General features: G+C 45.9%; 1 protein-coding gene across 4 annotated transcripts in view; it reads right to left on the reverse strand.

The window, feature by feature from the left end:
- The window catches only part of gsna (gelsolin a), a 23,619-nt gene extending 14,187 nt beyond the window's left edge, over positions 1-9,432 (reverse strand). For 3 of the 4 annotated variants that reach the window (XR_013968824.1, XM_080847705.1, XM_080847703.1), the window contains exons 1-2: positions 9,310-9,410; positions 570-767 (exon numbers count right to left, since the gene is read on the reverse strand). Coding sequence is in view for 3 of the 4 variants with exons in the window: in XM_080847705.1 (XP_080703831.1) it covers positions 570-762 (193 nt within the window). In the remaining variant the exon portion in view is untranslated. Of the gene's footprint in view, positions 1-569; positions 794-9,309 lie in introns of all 4 variants that reach the window. The other variant, XM_080847704.1, reaches the window with a different exon arrangement.
- Between the last annotated feature and the right edge of the window lie 8,401 nt (positions 9,433-17,833).

Raw genomic sequence — 17,833 nt, forward strand, 5'->3', positions numbered from 1 at the left:
TGATTGATTCTGTCTGTTGGTTTTTAATAAGCGCTGATCTGCATGTCTAATTAGAGTGTTTTCGATTCCACAGAGACGGCGCCAGTCTGGCACTCTCAGCGTTCCCTGGGCGATGGAAACCGCGTGCAGAGTGCAGACACACTACAGGAAGTTCACAGAGGACACGCTGAGAATCTGAACGTGCTCCTCTCTATCGCTCTCCCGTTCTGGACACATGTATGCTTTTGTGTCCAAAGGCTCTCTCTGGCTATGTATTTCTATGTATCTGTGAGTGCTACACACACACCTGTGAATCGCTGAATACTTTTTCATGTATTTGTATGATTATGTTTGTTTCCGTGTGTGTGTGTGTGTGTGTGTGTGTGTGTGTGTGTGTGTGTCCGACACAGGTCTGTTCTTTGTCCTGCCCTGCACAGATACCTTCATTGAGAGTCTTGTGTGTGTGTGTGTGTGTGTGTGTGTGTGTGTATGTATTTTGTTATCCATGTGATGATACTGGCATCAAAATTCGTATTGCCCTTTTACACATTTTCTATTTGACCTTTGGTCCTCAAGCCCTGACCCCTCACCCAGCCAGAAGTGAAGGTCGTACTGCAGGTGTCCGGAGCGCTGCTTGATGGTGTTGAGGACGAGGTAGGCGTCGCCGGTGTAGAAGCCTCCGTACAGGTTCTCGGGGACGGCTACCAGGTCAAACTGCTCCACCCGCCACACCTGCAGGCCTTGCTGCTGACCGGCGAGCTCAAACTCGGGGTGGTACACCATCCTTCCTGCAGGGGGCACAAGAGAGCAGGGCCTGGTTGAGCGGGCAGACAAAAGAGCCTTTCATGAGTGTGAGCACATGAGGGACGATTTAAAAGCACTTTTTAGAGGCATTTGATGCAGGCTTTAATTTCAGCCTACATGTCCGACGTTCATCCTCGATTTTGTACGCCCGTAAATCTACGGAGATCTGTCTATGTTCACCCTAACTGACCCGTAAATCTACGGAGATCTGTCTATGTTCACCCTAACTGACCCGTAAGGTATAATGGCTCAGTGGTGCCACAGGCTTTGGGTAAAATAACATGAGATAGTTATCAGCTGAATCTGCATGAGAGGCTTACACGACACACAGCCTACATCCGGGAAGAACACACACAAACACACACACACACAAACACACACAGGCACACAGGCACACAGGCACACACACGCACACGCACCACACACACGTACAAACACACACACATGAATGCACACACACACACACACACACGCGCAAACACACGCACACGCACGCACACAATAACACACATCTCTATATACACTCTGGTGCTGGGTGTTTCCCCTGTTGCTTACGTACAGGGCATAGAGGAAAAGGAAGTCCTATGAATCAGACACACACACACACACACACACACACACACACAAACACAAGCACACTTTTAATGTGGGAATAGTTGCCATACTCTCTTTCTCTCTCACTCTCTACTCCCTCTCTTCCATACACACACACACACACACACTCATATACAAACACACATACACACACTTGCAAACTCACACCCTGGCCAGGACAGCACTTGATGATACCTACTCACAACCACATATACAATGTAGAGTATTGGCCTTCATCTGGCCAGCCCTGAGCAGTGACAGGCAGACGCAGGGCGTCTCTGAGGAAGGTGCCCACTCAAGGGGCAGCTGGCACCCACTCCAGCTGGACATGCGTGAGGAGGGCTGGCGTGCCTGGGCCATGAGTCACCCATCCAGACACTCAAAGCCACACAGCTTCTCTTCATGCTATACTCCCTCGCCCTCTTTTTCTGTTTAAACATTCTTTAATTTGTTCTTTCTGTTTCAACCTCCCATTGTGATGTTTCCTGCACCACCGCACTTTTGCTGTTCGTCACTTTTGCTTTTTCTTGTATCCTTTGATCTCTTTTTCTCTCTCCTCTTTGTCACACATCAATCAGTTCTATCTGTCTTCATCTCATGATTATCTATGATTCCAGCTGGACTGTATGGCCATCAGCTACTACTCTGTTTCGCCACAGGACAACTGCACAACGAGCGATTAAAAAATGGTGTGGGCAATTGAAATGGCATAGTTCCTCAAAGGCTCTTGCAAACCCTTGTGTGTGTACATTGCGCAGCAATTAAAGTCTCTGGTTTACATTCCAGTCCTCTCTACCTCTCCGCTCTGACGAAAGCAGACCTCCCTACATCCGGCTGATGTGCCAGTCTTTTTTTCCGACTCCAAAACTATGTGCAACCCCCCGAGAATGGGAAGTGGCTTCAGGGAGTCCGTATAAATCCGGCTGTTCCCCTTTTGTCTTCCTCTGTTCTTGCTTTGATATATGTCTGGTGTGTGTGTGTTTGTGTGCGCTTGTGTGTGTGTGTGTGTGTGTCTGTGTGTGTGTGTGTGTGTGTGTGTGTGTGTGTGTGTGTGTGTGTGTGTGTGTGTGTGTGTGTGTGTGTGTGTGTGTGTGTGTGTATGTATGTAAATACATATGAGTGCATATGAGTCATGAGATGATGATGATGTGTAATATCTGTGGTTAAAGATGTTTGGCATTGTTTGACAACTCTGGTTCCCATGCCAACCATTTCCTCCATTCCCGCCACTCTGGCCATAAAAACGACAGTAATTCCTGATGTAGTATTTATGTTACAATTTCAGGCTCACTTTAATGGCACAGTGATCTCGGGAGCCATGAATATGGTCTAGTTCACTCTTACGGATGGATATCTGCCCACACAGCCCACATCGGCCATAGATTAGATTTCACGGTGAGATTCAAAAACACTCTGGAGCCACTCTTTCGTTCCGTCTAAGTCAGAGCTGTCGGGACTGTTATGGCTGAAGCCCACTGATACTGTTTGTGTTTGGTCTAAGTTACACCAAAGAATAGGTTCACTCCTAATAGCATACGGGGTGCCAAATGGATAGCTTATGTGAGTTGAAAATCAGACTTTGACTTCTCTTGTTCTGAATTCCTTGGACTGTCCTCAGGGGCTCACTCCAGAACTCCATACCTCCAGAACTTTAATTAAACCTAGCATGGGAATGGCACAGTGAGTGAGGATGCCAGCCAGAGAGGGAGAGAGACAGGGAGAGGGTTGAAAGAGGGAGAGAGAGAGGGAGAGAGGAAGAGAGATAGAGGGAGACAGAAAGAGGGAGAGAGATAGAGAGAGATAGAGAGAGAGGGAGAGAGAAAGAAAGAGAGCGAGAGAGAGAACGAGAGAAGGAAAGAGAGAGAGGGAGCATGGCCCTTTGCTCTGCTGTCAGTATGCTCATCAAAGGCTCCCGTCAGATCCGTACTTGGAGATTAGCATAGCGAATGGCATGGGCGTCTGAGAGATGTGTGTGATGAAGTACTCCGCCGCGACGTTCTCATCTCACAGACAGAAGCCTGCAATTAACCCACCAAGGGTGTCGGCCGCGGGTGTCGCGATATTATTTCAAACATGGAAGGAGTCACACTTTGATTAAGTGAGAATTCAAAGGCGAGATATCAAATCTCTCTATATCTTTCCCTCTCTCTCTCTCTCTCACGCGCTTTCTGTCTTTCTTTCTGAGCTAATGATGCTGAGAGATATGTCAACAACCACGGCGCCCACAGAGTGGCTGCTTGTGAGTGGCGTGCCGCTGTCGGGGGGTGTGACTGGCAGGGACAAGAGGGCATTTGAAAGGGGCCAAATCATCCTTCAGACCTAACAGCCTGAGGGGATTTGGCATCCCAGCTGTAATGAAACCAACTGAAGCAATCAGAGGGACACTTGTGTGCACTGGATTGGGAACTAATCTAATGAACTATTAGCATGATGGATATCACTGGCTCCACGTTGGGGATTCACAAATTCTAAAGGGTTTATGAGTGCTGTGTGGAAGATTCCAAACACCAACATGAAAGGACTGCTATTCAGTGTTCAATTCTGCTAGTCTGAGGAACATATTTTGGTCAGGTTTAACAGTCAAACAAGTCTGCTGACGTAAACTGCATTCATGGTCATAAATTGAGAATTATGATGTACAATTCATTAGTTAGGCTATTAGCATTTTCATGAGTGTGCTCAGCGATGCCTGAAACACACCAGTGGTCGTATGAGGTTCACATCCTCGACTGTGAGGTGTGTTTAGGCAGTGCTAGTGAGTGACTGAAGAGATCAGCACACGATACAGGAAGCAAAGAGGATCAACAGTTTTCAGGTGACAGGAATGACATTTTCAGAAATTCTAACAAAGGTTACATAGCAACCAGGGTGGCATAGACCCACTCACACGTACACTAATACACACATAGACAGGTACAAGTCCACCTGAGCAACACTGAAAACGGCTCCCTGAGACAAAATATGTGCAACATGAGGGTGTATTAAAACTGACAACATAATCTAATCTGTTTCCGTGTTAACTAGGACAGCACAACAAACAGGGTAGCAGACAGACTGTCACACCCCCCCCGCCCCCCCCCCCCCCACACACACACACACACACACACACACACACACTGAGCCAGAGACAGCCAGAGAGAGAGAGGGAGATCTCCCGGCAGGGGATATAAATAGCGAACTGTGGTTACATGACTTCTGGTACTTGTCTCACTGGCACATGAAGAGCAGGAAGAGCTGGGAGGCGCCACCAGGGATGAGCCTGTCCTCGAGGCCCCCCCAACACACACACACACACACACACTGTGGGCACTCAGTCATGACAGGGGGCCTAGGTAACCAGCATCCCCATGACTCTGAATCACTTTTACCCGTCATCTCAACACAGGCCTCTCCCTGCTAATGCTAACAGTACCCACTCATGCTAAAGGAACAGGTATTAATGTAACACACTCTTTCTTTAGACCTATCTATTGTATGTAGGCTACTGTGCACTGTACAAGCATCACTTATGAGTAATGTTTCATGCAGGGAATTCATATTTCTTGTCAGTGTTTGAGTTGTGTCGAGATGTTGCTGATGCTATGAGTCACAGCTAAAGGAGCTAGTCAAACTGTTTCTGTCAGCTCGCAGGTGCTACTGGGGCCCAAGTCAGTGTGTCGATGCACCACGCCTGTTTTAACACACTTGTCGTGTGCTGATAACAAGATTTGTGTTTTGGAATAATGACTCTTTCAGGTGATTTCCAGGACACTCCAGGAGACTAGGGACTACATTCCATGAAATGCTTTATGGGCAACCAGAGTTTTAATAGGCATATACCTGTGCTGAGACTGGGAGAGAAAATAACCTCAACTATGGTAAGAATGCCCCACTACTAAACAATTGCATACTAGATCATGTGTGTGTGTGTGTGTGTTTGTGTGTGTGCTCGCCACTATGCATGATGATATGCAGAATAATATCGAAAGATTGTTTTTTTTCTAAATTGGAGAAGCTCCCAACTTACCCTGGTCAGCTACGGTACTCTTGACTGAAGGACACTGCATACAACATAACACTGTATGCATAACAGCTGCACAGACCCACAGATATAGAGTGCGGCAGCAGTTATTTACTGTAAAAAGGCAGAGAATACCTAACGGAGCACATATCATGTTTTCAGGATATCTTGGACCACCTGATGGAAAAATCTATTGGTTTGGTTATAATGACTGCTGGGGGGGGATAGAAACAGAATCCTTAAATCAAATGGCTGACATCATGGCGGTGTCCAGTGACTGCTGTTGAACTGTACTGACTCAGGTCAGCCAGAAGTCTGAGGAGGAGATTTTGCACGAGTATTATAGAATCCTCTGCCTAGTGGTATTTCCAGGATGACTCATTTTTTCCAGCCAAATATCCTTTCCAAGTTCCGTGTGGGTTTTCCGCTAGGAGTTTTTCTTGCCGGCCCTGTGTTCCGGAAGAATTTATTTTACCGGACAAATTAAAAACTTACCGGCATATGTTTCAAAAATAAGCAAGTATAATGTATCCTATATTATGTACGACCAGGTTGACAAAATAATGACAATGTCCTCAAATCAGTTGACCGTTACCAGGATGTGATCCTAGGGTGGGCATTTGGATATAGTTTGGGCAACTAAATTCAACATGGATTGGTAATGTCCAAATCCTGTCATAATCTAGGCTGCAACCTCAACTTTGTAGCACGAATGTCTTGTTTGAGGATACGTTTTAGGATTTATATGAGCAATTGTACCAGCCAAAAAACGGTAATTACCAACTAATGGAAACCTGTGTGTGTGTGTGTGTGTGTGTGTGTGTGTGTGTGTGTGTGTGTGTGTGTGTGTGTGTGTGTGTGTGTGTGTGTGTATGTGTGTGTGTGTCTGTCTGTCTGTCTGTCTGTCTGTCTGTGTGCGTATCTTACTGATCAACTAAAACCTCAGCATGGGGTCTTAAGCCTCTCTCTCTATCTCTCTTGCCGCTTGTGCGTGCACACGCACACACACCAACACACACACACAAATAAGCAAACAAAGGGTGCTCTTTACTTTAAGTAGAGACACAACAGCAAACAGTAGGAAGCATCACACTTTACAACCTCATAAAACACATGACCTTACTACCTGTGGTCTTTCTCATCCCGTGTGAAACCATGTATTGATTCACAGCCTTTGCTCGTCATAAGTCTACACGGCCTCCAAAATGGCTTTGGCCACGCCCACTCAGCCCTCTTCGGCTGATACGTCTTACTTCTGACTCACAGGAGGAACTCTCAACCTTACCTGCTAATGTTTAATCTGGGAGACTGGAAGGCTTATGGTTTACTTAAAATGACAATAGCATGCAGCGCCAAGATAAATCTGGATACAGGTGGGAGCTTAGTCAAAATTATATTATTTCAAGTATTATTTTAAGTATTTAAGTATGTAAACATCCACTCCTGTGTTGCATATGACAAAAAAAAAGATCAGTGGCATGGCAAGGCCATGTCCTTTGATGCAGTCAGTGTGTTTGTGTTGTTTGCATTTGAGGTCTGGCTATGAGAGAGACACATTTTCTACTAAATGTGTCTCTCTCAAAGATCCCCACATAAACCTTCTCCTAAACGCCACAGCTGAGAGCCAGCGAGGAGGTTTGGGGGGGTTTTATTAGCACTCTGGTTGGAATGGGATGGCTGCTTTGCATTTCTGTGGCTCTGCTCTGCTGTTTACCAGCACTGAGCAGAGACAAACACGGAAACAGAAATACCCCTGTGTACTGTGCATGCACACTTGCTAACCTATCCGTGCTGTTCAGCAAGCCAGTCATTGTTTCAGACTACATGGTAAGCATAGGGTGGAATGAGAAGATTAGAGGACGCTGATGTTTTGCATACGTTCCTCAGCCCTTCCACAGCTGTTTGGGCCAATTACCACCCTCCCAGCCCCTCCGGGGGGGGAGGGCTCATGCTCCTGGGCTTTGTAAAGCGTCTTGAGACAATTTTATTGTTTTGGCGCCATATAAATAAAATAAAATTGAAATGGAAAATTGAAATCTGTCTGTCTCTTTCATGGATGCCTACATGGCCTACATGGGCTTACCCACACCCATCCACCCAAACATCTCAGCTCATATCTCCCCTCCTGCACACCTCTTCCACACACAGTAGGCTATTTGTATCATACTGATACACACAAGTGCAGTTTCAGGAACCAGCCAGAGGCCTGATAAGAAACAAGTGGCTGCAGGTTTCAAACGTGTCTCAGAGTAGTTCGCTATCTATGTTCGAGAGAGTTCCACACTGCCATCGCTGGAACAGTGTGACTGTGGCTGTGATTTGAAATCAATTTAACAACCCACAGTTACCTGCAATAACCTTAAAACCCAGTCATGCTTATAAATGAACAGCTTGGTTTATTGCATGCACAGTGCAGTTGCCATAGCAATATCTTGTTCCAAGGTTATGTTTTCATACTAAAAGGGAGAATGACTATGCTTGTGCCGGGGAAGTCTCGTCAAAAGTCACCAACTTCCTGTTATGAGGGTCATGGATATATTTAGTGAGGAGACGTAACATTTACAGTGTGTAAATGAGTAAGACTGTGTTTGTTACTGTCTGTTTCTACGGCAACAAAACATTTCCATATGGCAGCAGTATAGGCAGGAAGCTAAGCATTGCTGTCACACTTGAGCCCAGGGGCTCATGATAATGTGTAAAGCATAAGATTTAACTCCTACTGATATGATATAGGCTAAGGAACTGAAGAGATTGTCTTTAATAAAACTGATTGGAAGGACAATCCCTAGAATATTTTCAGACATGAATTGCTAAGACTTACACTTACACTTAGTCATTTAGCAGACGCATTTATCCAAAGCGACTTACAGGGATGTTTACACATCTTACATTTACACTGATGGCACACTGCACATCAGGAGCTATTAGGGGTTCAGTGTCTTGCTCAACAGGGAATCGAACTAGCAACCTTCTGACTACTAAACGACTTCTCTACCCCCTGTACCACTGTGTTTAGCTATAAAAACTGTTAGTCTCTGCAGGCGTGGCCCTGACTGCACCACCCAGACAGGCGCACACTGTGGAACAGATCTAGCCTAGATCGACCAGGGCCCGATCCATCACAGCCACTACCTGGCAGATGACGGGCTTATGTGTGTGTTTGTGTTTTTTTTTCAATATTCACTGTACTATAAGCCCTCACGTTGTTGGCATCTGACTCTTATACTTCAATAAGTTTCCATAACGTGATCATGGAAAGGAATCTACCTACAGGGTTTGTTAAAGGTGGAAGAATGGAAGTCTTCAGTGGGAGCTAACTGACCGTTCAGTGAAACCAATACTCATGAGTTTATACTGATATTTCACTAACTGTAAAAATCATAATGCAGGCCTGATAACGGACAAGCTATTGAGGTGTAACAACACAGTTGTAACACTGGCACAGTTGTTATTCAGACCTGCTTGGACAGGCTACCTCTTCTGTTCATCATCCAATCACAAGCAAGGTTGCAGACCCATTTTATCCTCATCTCAGAGATGTCTTTTTTCATTTTACTCAGTCTTCTCCATATATGGACTTGACTGTCCTGGTCCAATTGATTGCTTGGAGGAGCATGTTGCAAACAACTTTGATTCATTTTGCGTCTGTTGAGACGTGGCTGTCTACTTGCTGTCTATGGCTTTGCCATTGAACAAGTTCAGGGCAAAACAAAGTGACGGCTCGGGACAAAGAATAGGCTACATAATATATGCATATAGGCCTTAATTATTTCAGGCAATGTCACGCATGACTTAAAGTGACAAATCGAGGGCATAACTGGTCAATTTAGCCTATATGTGCTTCAAAGAAGCTAACAATACATTGATTAGACTGCACCAAAGCATCACAAAGATACAGACTAAGAACTGCTTGTCACAAGCAAAACACTTACCTCGCGTTTGTTGATTCGAGTGTGTGAGAGCAGGATCCGCGACAAACTAAAACTTCGAGGGAGAGGGAGAGATTTAGCTGCAGAAATAGTGTCGCTGGGGCTGAACGTTTGCGTATTTGAGGCTCGGGCAACTCCCCTCTGACTCAAGGCTGATTTATGCTTCCTTACGTAAGCGTAAGCGCAAGCGCAAGAGGCCGCGCAAGCCCCTTGCGCGACCCTTGCGCGACTTCTTACGTCTTGCGTGCGTCGGCCCCTTTTTCTAGACTTGCGTCATTTTTTACGTAAGCCCTTACGCGAGCCTCGCAGCCTGCATTCTATCAACGAATGATACGAGATGAGGTTACTAAAATATTCTGCATGTCTACTCAGTTTTACAGTGCTTCCCAAGTAAAGGTTTGAAAAGAACTTCAAGCTTCAGACTTTCTGTTAGGGAACCTTTTATCTATCTGCAGAGCAAATGTCAGGCTCATACAAAAACATTAACGTGAATTACTTGATGCTAATACCTAGCGCGGTGTCTATAGGATTTTCCATATACGTTAGCATTAAGCTAACGTATTTTCTACCACAGTTAAACATGCAATACTATGTGATTGTTTTTAGAAAACGAATGTTACGTGATGAGATTACTCAAATGTAGTCTGCATGTCTGCTCAGTTTAACAGTGCTACCCAAGCAAAGGTTTGAAAAGAACTTCAAGCTTCAGACTTTCTGTTAGGGAAACAGCTTTCTTTCTGCCAGGCAAATGGCAGGCTCATGACAACACGCGCAACCTTTGGGAGCATGAACTGCACCGAGTAAATTTTGCGCAACCGTTAACCCCCAACGCTGTAGCATGCAGCCGCCTTCACTGCCTACAGTCGCTGCGTTCCGCTATGAGGGCTCATGAGGGGTGATCCTCCAGGCTCCTCCCCTACACCAGCACACCAGGAGCGGCCTGCGAGTGGCCGATTTCGACTGCAAATCTGTGCCATCTCTCAGCGTTCAGTCCACTAACGTTAGCCACCGTATCAGCGCTAACTTGCCAGTGAAACTCTATTTGAAACGTTGTCCATTGTATTACTGCTGGGTGATTTTAACATTAAATAGTTAAATGGCGCATGTTACGTGACATGGTACTATACAGAGTATACACATGAATAGTCTATTCTTCATGTCTATGATACAGAGCATATCTATACTGCATGTGTAGTGTAGGTAGACTTGAGTAGCCTACTTCCTGAAATTGGAGGGGGGGTGTTGGGCTGAGGAGGTCCAACTCCGCTCTCTGTTTGGTAGTGGAACAGTGGAACTGACTATGTCAAACAGGCTGAGGGAGAGCTTCAAGGTCTATTCCATACAAATCGCCCTGTCTTAATAGTCTAACCTGGAAAAAATTATAATGATTTCCATTTACTTTTCCGTTTTGTACCGGACGGCTGGCAACCCTCAGCGTAGACCTTCTGCCAGCTTTCTAAAACTGTCCTTGGTCTGTGTTGACAGTTTGGGAGAGCCCTTTACAGATTGTTATTCATACATGTGCTGCCCTCTGTTGTTCAAATGGTCAAGTTTCGCCTTCGTGCGCTGTAGAAATCCAAGTGAGCCTAAATCCAAGGCTACCGTTATTTTCCAAACATAATGTCACATTCTTGGCATTTCAAGGCAGTTGTTTATCGCCATACCTCCACTGTTGTGGCATTAACGTTTACTACTGGATGCTCTCTGTGTAATTAAAATACTAACTGGTGAGCATAATAGCAGAGGAGATGAGCCAGCTAAAAAGCCAAATGCTTTTTTTGAAAACAGACACATGTTTATGTCTTTGTCTATATGTTTGTGGTGGGTATGTGATTCTGTGGTCTGTTTGTGTGTGTGCATGTGTCTATGTGTATTGGTAGAAAAGACATTTTTGCATATTTACCTGAACCTTTTAGCTGGCAGCAAATCAGCAAAATATACCCTTCTGAAATGTGCTTATTCACCTGTGTTAATGACACCTGTTTATATCTGTCCTTCACATGACCATATTCTGTAGTGCCTTTTCGGGTCTGTGTGTGTGATAGTTTGGCACATAATGCTGTGTGCATGTGCCTATTAAAATGGTTAATGTTCGATTCTGTGTTTAACGTCCCCTTTTAGAACGCGTTTAGAACGTCCCCTTTCATGTTTCCCTGATTGTGTTAATGCCAGTGTTATCTGTTATCATTTAGAGTCTGTGTGCTATGTGTAATTGCCCAGTTTGTAGTTCCTTGTGTGTCAGTATATTTGTCCATCTTTACCCTTAGCATTTCTAGTCTCCTGCATCAGTCTGACTGAATAGTGTGTTTTGTTAACAAACGGCATTACACTGAAGAGAACCCTGGGTCCTACTCCATTCTCTACACACTATTGTGAGAAGTGAGATCTGAAGATTAACACATTTGGAGACATGGAGGATCTCATCGACCAACTGCATTGGGAGTAAGCATGGCCATTTCCTGGGGAAAGCAGGAAGAATCAGAATCAGAATTAGAATTATATTTATTGCCAAATAGGTTTACACCTTCCTGAAATTTGCTCTGGTGTTTAGATAGATAGATACAGTAGATAGAAAAATACTTTATTAATCCCGTGGGGACATTCTAGTATCTTGCAGCTCTCATACTTACAATAATTACAGACAATAAGTGAAAGTCCTCTCTATGGCAGAGGTGGTGTAGACACACACACTCTGAAATTAACCTCTGCATTTAACCCATCCAGGGAAGTGACACACACTGAAGTGAAGTAACACTAACCCGGAGCAGTGGGCTGCCATTGGCGGTGCCCGGGGAGCAGTGATAGGGGTTAGGTGCCTTGCTCAAGGGCACTTCAGCCATGGATGTGGGCATGGGAGAGCAGTGGTCTACCACTTCCCACGGCCACATTATTCCTACTGGTAGGGGATCGAACCGGCCACCCTTCGGTTTCCGGCCTGAAACCCTAACCAGTAGGCCACGGCTGCCCCTACAGACAATACGATAAAGTACAAACAGAAAATACAATGTAATACCGTTAACTACAGTGTAGATAGGGATGTATAGTGCAAAACAGTGTAGAGACATATAGTTAGAGTTTTATGACAGCTGGTCAAAGGACCTCCTAAGACGCTCAGTCCAAGAACGTAGCGTGTTGAGTCGCCCGCTACGGAGGCTGCTGGACTTTTCCTGCCAGGACATGGTGGAGGGGGTGGTTGGTATTGCCCATGATGGCCAAGAGCTTGCCCCAAATCTGCTTCTCCACCACAGTCCAGGCTCTGCCCCACCACTGAGCCCGCCTTTCTTACCAGCTCTTACCTGCAGCATAGAAGAGCAAGCTCACCATCAATGACTGTTAAAACATGAGCAGCCTCTCCTTGCAGACGTCTAAGGACCTGAGTTCTGTCCCTTCTTGTATAGTACACCTGAGATAGCCGACCAGTTCAGCTTGTCGTCCAGATGCACCCCCAGGAACTTGTAGGTCTGCAGCACCGTGATGTCCTTGCCCTGTACACTGTAAACCTGAACAAGTTCAGAGAACCCAAAACTTTTGATGTAACCGATTACATAAGAAAATTTGAGTACATATATATATATTTTTTAAGTAAACTTAACTCAAAAATTATACATCGGCTATTCTGATTTTTTGTGTTATCATTTTCATAATTTTTGAGTTCTCTGAACTCATATTATTCCAAAATCCTAAAGGATTTAGCCTCGTCAGATATAGGCCCGGCCTATGTGTTTCTCTGGGTCTTTCTCAAACTAGTTATTACACCCTTACAAGTTTTTGAAAGGGTATCTTCCTTACGTTCCAACTTCTTGCGCAAGCTCTTACTGTAGAGAGAACTGTCATTGGTCAACCGCCTTCCCAGTGTTGCCACTGCTTTAAATTTACAGTGATTTAGCAGACGCTTTTATCCAAAGCGATTGACAAGGAATTTTGCATTCATATATCATGAGCAGTTTAGGAGTTCACACTTATACACTTGGTAAGGAGGAGTGGGGAGTCGAACTAGCAACCTTCCAACCTCTGGATTACTAACGGCTCATCTACCTTAAGTCTGCTGTGTCCGTCTCTCATCGCAAGAGCTTTGCAATGGTGTTCTCAACGACGTTGATGACGTCAGATACTAACATTTTTTGAGTTATCAGGCAATGTTAACTCAAACAAATACATTCCAATTCAATTAAAACGTCTGCACTTGCTCAGAAAACTAATACATTTTAAGTTGGGTCAACTAAATACCAGGTTTTAAGTACTGAATACATAATGTTAATGAGTTAGTAGAACTGTCTGGGTTTACAGTGTATGTAAATAGGCTGCAGGTGTGGCTTAGTCCTACCGTAGTCAATGTCCAACTCCTTGGTCTTGCTGGTGTTAAGAAGAAGGCCGTTCCTCTCGCTCCAGTCGCCGAAGGCTCTCGTCAGGTCCCTGTACTCCCCCTCCTGCTCCGCCCTCACACACGCCAATATAGCCGTGCCGTCTAAATATTTCTGGACTCAGAGTTACAGGTGAAGTCCGACGTGTAGATGGTGAACAGGAACGGTAGGTGCATACAGTCATAAAACATAAACACAATAAGTACTACACATAACATAAAACATAAGAACACAATATAAAAACAAATAAGTGCTACACATAAGAAGAAAAAAAACACAATATATACGATAAAAATATACATAAAAAAGTAAAGTAAAATGCAAAATGTAAAACAGGAGTGCAATGTGAATGGGCAATGTGCAATGTAATGCAAGAAGCAGGTGATCGAGCCAGCGTCTGGGGTGAGGAAGGGGCAACTGGACACCACTGCCGCCCCGGGACCCAGGAATGGCACTGCAGCTGTGCCAGGACTAGGGACTGGGCTCTTCAGTATTCCCACAAGGGACGGAAGAAGCTGCGTACAAGGAGCTTCAGGACTGGTCCCTGACCAACGGCCAGCTGATGACCACTGCTGTGGCATATGTAGACTGTAAGGCTGGGCTGCCACCAAGCTTCACATCGTCACTGTCACAGGGGAGTGGCTGCAGATGACAGGGAAGAAGTCGCTGCAGGTGACGGACCCCAACCAGGGATGGATTAACGAACGGGCCTACCGGGCCCAGGCCAAGGGGCCCATGAGCTCAGGGGGGCCCTAAGATATGCCAGGGCCCGTGGTTTCTTAATCCATCCATGCCCCCAACCAAGCGGTCCACCATCCGTTCAGGGTCGCCAGTATCCAGGACCCTTGCATCATTGGGCTGGATCTGCTGGCTATAAGTGGAGCCTGTGGTGGAAGTGTCCGGAGCTGAGCTACTTCAGGGCACTGAAGCCAAAGCACTACAGGCCGCTGGCAGAGGGGCACCATTGACCAGGAGACTCTTGGCATGGCTGCTTTCAGCCCAGAGGCCCCTGGCACTGCCACCACCAGCTGGGGAGGAACTTCCGTGCCGCCACTGCTGTTAGTTCAGGGAGCCGCCCTCGGCACCGCCCGCTGCCAGAGAGGGGCAACCGTCAGCTGGAGAGAGACCATCGCATTGCCCCAGTTGCAGCCACCGCTAGAAGTGCCACAAGCTGAAAAGGGCTGCTGCCACACTGCCGACTGCCCAGGGGCCTGCTACGCGGAGGCTGCCGGGTCCAGAGCTCACGGCATTCATGCCAGCTGCTCCAGAGAAGCTTCTGTGACACAGCTGCCGCCACCGAGGTCATTGCAAGCTGAAGAGAGCTGCCACCAGTCCAGAGGATCATTGTGCCACCACCGCCAACCAAGTCAGAGCCCACCACACTGATGCTGTCTGTTCTGGAGAAATCTCCCACATCACCGCTGCTGCCACCACTGTAGCGGTCACCTCCAGAGTTGTCAGCGGGTTGGCCGCTCTCACACCTATACAGATTCTCCATCACGGCGTCCTTGTGAAGCGATGATTGAGATGCAGCGACTCCAGTGGTGGCTTGTCTGCAGGCTGCCAATCTGAAAGTACCAAAAGTAGTTGCCTATGAGAAATAATTGGCAAACTGAAAGTGGCAAACTGTTGCATAGTGTTGCTTTAAATCTCAACATTTGGTTGTCATGGTGATATTGACTGAAAGCACTCTCTGCCAAAAGCCTCTTGCGATACATCTGTCTGCAATTAACAATTACCGCAGAAATATTTCTGTCGTCTTCCAACAAAGAGATACAACAAATCTTCCCCAAAGGTCTGCCTGATGGAGCATGTAAGTACATCGTATATTTTAAACCTTTTTTTAAATGTTGTCATTAAACCCACGGAAAAGGCCAAGAGCGTGTTGAGGAACCCTGTACTTTTTAGCACAGATAAACTCACTGCACTCCATCCAAAGAGCACCTCTAACATTAAGAGCCAGATACATTTAGTACATGAAATCAGATTTACGCAACCTTTCAAATCCATGCTTCATCTGCAACTGTGTGAGTCAGCTTTGGAAAAGCTAATGGAACTCAATAACACCCATTACGTCCAAAACAAACCCATAAATGACACTAAATGGCTTAAGTTCCCATTTATGAAAGACACTGTAATTTTCCTAATAACTTCTTAGAAATAGGAAAACACCACACCAGTCAGGGCTGTGTGAATGTGAATTATAGTATTCAGCATTCAGTTATTTTTAAGCTTTGAATGATGAGTGTAATTACATTCCCCAAAACACTTTGCTACTTATCTTTCAATCAGATGTCTAGACCTAATATTAATATTGGAGAGGACAGACAGTAGAGAAACTGTCACCAGTGCATTCCAGTTTCGCCCATAGTCTCTCCTACTGTAACAAATGCTTCTCTCCACCCTCACACCGCCAATAAAGAGCGTAATCCTTCAATAGTGATATTTCCCCCGTGGGCCTCGCTGATCATATTCTCGACACAGGCAATGTTCCAGGACGTAGGGGATAAACACAGCTGTCGTAGTGTTTGTGTCCACTAGATGGAGACATTCACCAACGTTTTCGAGGTAAGATAGATGTGCGCTCAGAATGCCTTCGACTCGAGTTGAACTCTGCAACCCTTTGCACTGGAGAGCGGCCTGAGTTCAAATGGAGGTTAGTGTGGTGGTTAGTAGCGATCTACAGTGTTGGAAACTCTGTTTATGATCCGTTGTTTTACTTAACGGGGACCGATGCTTCCCCTGAATGAACAAGATAGCTAAGCTAAGTGCTGGTTGTTGGCTCTTGGCTTGTTGGGAGAATGACTGTTAAACACATCTGCACCGAGGTGTCAGCTTATTGCTGTCTCTTTACACTTGTTTTGACATTAATTTGTGTCGGCCCATGCCAGACTCTTGATGAATAAATGTCTTTAGCTTAAGCACAGAGTCCTTGGACAGAAGGAGGAGAGAGAGTGAGAGAGTTAGAGAGTGAGAGAGTAAAAACAGATGTGAATAGAAAAACCCTGGAGGGAGGAAAAACCAGAGAGAGAAACAGAGATCTCTTCAATGTTTTATTTATTTACAGTGAGGAGATTGGGGATGGTTGGCCAAGAAACACATAGAAGGAGATGGATTGAGAAAGAGGGGAGAGAGTGAGTCGTTGATGAAAATCTCAGACATACGGGGAAAGCATCAATAAGGACGGCAGTAAAAATGATGGCGGCACATTATCGTAATCTCCCCCTCGCCTCCATTCTGCGGTAGTCATAACGTGGCGGACGCCGTTAGCGCGGCCACGCCGCATAATTGCTTTAACGTGTGGAAGCTCGCTGTCGTTTCTTTCTCCCCCCGCTGTGCTCCGCAGTCATTTTCTTTTCTTCACAGTCATCTGCCCCCCCCCCAACCCCATTCCCCACTGTTGGAACTGGATTGGCAGTTCATGGCGCCACATTTGCACTGACAGCTTAATGCCACATTTTGAAATAGGCTTTGTGGAATACAGAATAAAACAAATGGAACTGGACAAAAAGAGAAAGAGCAAGTACAAGGAGAAAACCAGAGGGAGAGAGAACGTGAGAGACAGAAAAAGAGTTGCCAGGACTGAGAGAGAGAGCACCCAAGAAATACTGAAGGAAAAGGAAAGCAGAAAGTCTTGGTAGTCCACAAGAAAAAAACAGAGGAAGCGAGAGAGAGAGAGAGAGAGAGAGAGAGAGAGAGTACTAGGGAAATAGCCCGTCCACCCTGCTGCTGGTGCTGTCGGCTGCGTGCTTTGTCAGTGTCGGCTGACGCGCTGGTGGTTAGCTGGAGAAGCCCGGCGCTGGAGATGCGAGGAGGCAGGAGATGAATGGCTGTGCCGGCCTCCTCCGGCTGCCTCCGCCACAGGCCTGTCAGGAGGCTAACGTGCAGGGCCACTGTCACACTGCTGCCTCTCGTCTGCTAATCGCTGCTGCGAGACCGAGACTGGGACCAACACAGGAGGCATGGAGTATGGAGTCTTCCTAAATGCCATCTACGCCAGTCTGTCAGACTCAAGCCCCTCCAGGATTGTTGACAAATAGCATTAATCAGTCTAGTAATTGACAAAAAATTGAAAAAATAAAAGAATTCTACTGCAGAGTAAAGTTAGGTGTGTGTGTCGGAATATGTGTGTGTATGAATTGTATGAAAAGTGTTTCCATGTCAGT

The sequence above is a fragment of the Sprattus sprattus genome (assembly GCF_963457725.1).
Source record: "Sprattus sprattus genome assembly, chromosome: 11".
Taxonomy (NCBI): domain Eukaryota; kingdom Metazoa; phylum Chordata; class Actinopteri; order Clupeiformes; family Clupeidae; genus Sprattus; species Sprattus sprattus.